The sequence below is a fragment of the Symsagittifera roscoffensis genome, chromosome 10, assembly GCF_963678635.1.
Source record: "Symsagittifera roscoffensis chromosome 10, txSymRosc1.1, whole genome shotgun sequence".
NCBI classification, from domain to species: Eukaryota; Metazoa; Xenacoelomorpha; order Acoela; family Convolutidae; genus Symsagittifera; species Symsagittifera roscoffensis.
The window spans coordinates 28,996,581-28,999,343 of record NC_087071.1 but is presented as its reverse complement, the minus strand read 5'-3'; the positions used below and the strand labels follow the sequence as shown (position 1 = coordinate 28,999,343).

Sequence of the window (2,763 nt, the reverse complement as noted above, 5' to 3'; positions counted from 1 at the left end):
GATTTTATGTGCGTTGAAATTCGCATCTCATTAAAGTGGAAAAAATAGATTATAGTTTAGTTTCATTGTCAGTGTCCACAAAAGTGAAAATAAATCGAGTATAATGGATGAAAAAAGGATTTTGTTGCCTCGAAAAACAGTAACTTTATAATCCATTTTCTAAATGATTATAATCGATTTGTTTTCACTTTAGTGGACACCGACAACGAAACTCTGTTATAACCGATTTTTATTCAAGGATCTCCAATGCGGGAATTAACGCGCGATATTTCGCGCTATTAACGCGTAAGCGGAGAGTTAATCCGTTTTAGAAATTTTTCCAAATTAGTTGAAAGAAGCTTATTTGCCATAATTGATTGTTACTAGCAGACAAATCTATTGTTTTGTACTTTATATGGCGTGTGGGGTGATGATTTTCAGAAAAAAATTTCTTATTTTTTTTACTACATTCATTTTTTCTATGTTATTACTGCTCCATAAACCTTAAAAGGCAGTCGGAACATTCAGGGCTTCCTTCTGATACGAGCAGTCTTGTTATAGTTAAAAATAAATACAAACAGTGTCAATTGGAATTACCCAAGTTAGAATTTTCTTTGAAATAAAGTAAAGCATAAGAAGTTGCATATTTTAAAGCCACAAGGAAACGAAAGATTCACAGAAATAAAACCACGATAGTCTTCTCAAAATTTGATGTTCTCACTAAATTATGCTCCAAGTTTGTTAGTTTTTGGTTAATATCTTCTTTCAGGGGGACTGAGAACCCGTTCGCTTCCACTATCGCTATATGCGGGTTGTGTTTGGCCCCCGAGAACTAGACTATCATCGTCCTCGAAGTGGTCCTCAGATTTCATTTCAATTTTTCGACTTTCTTTTGCCGAGTGAGGTCCCGATTTGGAACCTGCCCCTGATTTGTGATGGTGACGACGATGGTGATTTTTGTGGTCACTAGCTTCCGAGCCCGCGTAGCTCCGAACATTGGAATGTCGTCGGTTTGCCCGTCGCAGATATTCACCGGTCGTATAGTTTCCAGATCTGTACTTGCAAATCCCGCAAATAGTTGAGAGAACTATGACGAAAAAGATGAATGACGACAAGGTCAAAAGCGCCATTTCCCAGGACTCAAAGTTCTTCCGGATTTGGGTTTCGACGTCTTCGTATGTTCGACCTCTGACTTTTCCGAGAACTCGCCAAATTTCACCTCCCGAGCAGATTATTCCGCCGACTGTCACGCGGCTCTTAATGAGATTGATGTTTTCTGACAAAAAAAAATCAATTTTTATTCAAGTTTCCTTCTTTGCTATTCGGTCAATTTTAAGATTAAATAAACAGCCAACTTTTATTGAAGAGGTGTCATAGCAGGGAGCGGATTTAAGATTTCTCAAATGAGGGATTCTCAAAAAAGTTTGGTAGGGGTCGGATCCCTCAGGAGCAAAGTGTTACTCCCTCAAATCCGCAACTGTGTCGTAGCATAGTTCATCTTTCATTTGACATTTTTTCAGACAACAAAACAACATCATCCCTCAAACCCCCCCCCCTTCAATCCCACCCAAACAAAAAGATATCCAGTAACATGTCATGAAACCCAATATCTATTATTTTAACCAAAAATTTAAGTTTTTTAATTCAATAGACTGAATTTAAATTGATCTGAATTTAAATTGATGCCTTTTAAGTCTTCGTCGCAATACATAGGATTTCCATCTACCGCCACCATAACGTGCTCGAACGAAACATCTCGGAAGTACCACGACTCAATTGTCCGCATGTCGTTCCGCACGAGGCTGATTCGTCGCAGCGAAGGGAGACCTGCGAACGATTCCGGCTCGATATAAGATATGAAGTTTCCAGACATGTCAATTTCTTCCAGCTCCCGCAGACCAATGAAACTCATCCTGCTCAGTTTTCTGAACAAAAAAAACGTAAAATAAAACAACGAAATTGTGTATAGTAAAGTTTGTAATTTTGAGAGCAGATAAAAAAACTATTGCTTCTGATATATAATTAGCTTTTTCAAATTTATCAGTTTTTTATTCAAAAACATTTGAAAAAATGACGAGGTGTTGTGTAGTACATGGGATGAATTATAGCCCCATTACAAGTATTTTTCGGTCTACGTTGCGAATATAGGGGGTAGGGGGGAGGAGCGGGCGCCTTCTCTGAGAAACTCGACCCCCTAGCCACCCGATGGGTCCCCCTTTAGTTCTTATGTGAGTGCGACATCCATTTCAGATTAAAACTTTTCTAAGATTTCGGAGAGAATATGTACTTGTTCTGAGGTGGGTACCAAGCCAAAAAAATCCAATACTTTGATGAGAACTTCTAATTATACATGTACACATTATACAGCATGATTTTTTTGCCATGGTCTGGGCTTTTTGGAGTTTTGTAATAGCTCTGAAAAGTTAAATAGTTGATCTACTATGCAAAAAAGCGCAATTTTTTTGTTATAACACTTTTTTAAATACGTAATAAAATTGTAATACGTAATTAAAAAAGAGATTTATATGAAACAAACCTTATCGAATGCATGGATCGAATACAGAAAAAAAATGAAACAATTTTGCGGATGTACAGCTCAAAACTTACTAACTTGAGATTATTATTTATAAACAGCAACTTTTTGGCGCCACATGGTATGTTGGTAACAGGCACTTCTTCATATAGAGCATCCGTGCAATCAACCACTAATTTTCCATCCACGTCATTCCGACAGAGACACTTGCTGGGACAAGTGCCGAATGTTACGTCACCGGAAACCCATGA

At 37.7% G+C, this 2,763-nt stretch overlaps 1 protein-coding gene across 1 annotated transcript; it reads right to left on the bottom strand.

Annotated features, from left to right (window-relative positions):
• Positions 1–566: 566 nt before the first annotated feature.
• On the bottom strand, positions 567–2,763 carry LOC134855445 (uncharacterized; the record flags this gene model as incomplete). The annotated part of the gene is given in 3 exon segments (XM_063871975.1): positions 567–1,255; positions 1,666–1,904; positions 2,591–2,763. Coding segments are annotated over 3 exon segments (936 nt in total), but the record flags the coding sequence as incomplete, so codon positions are not given.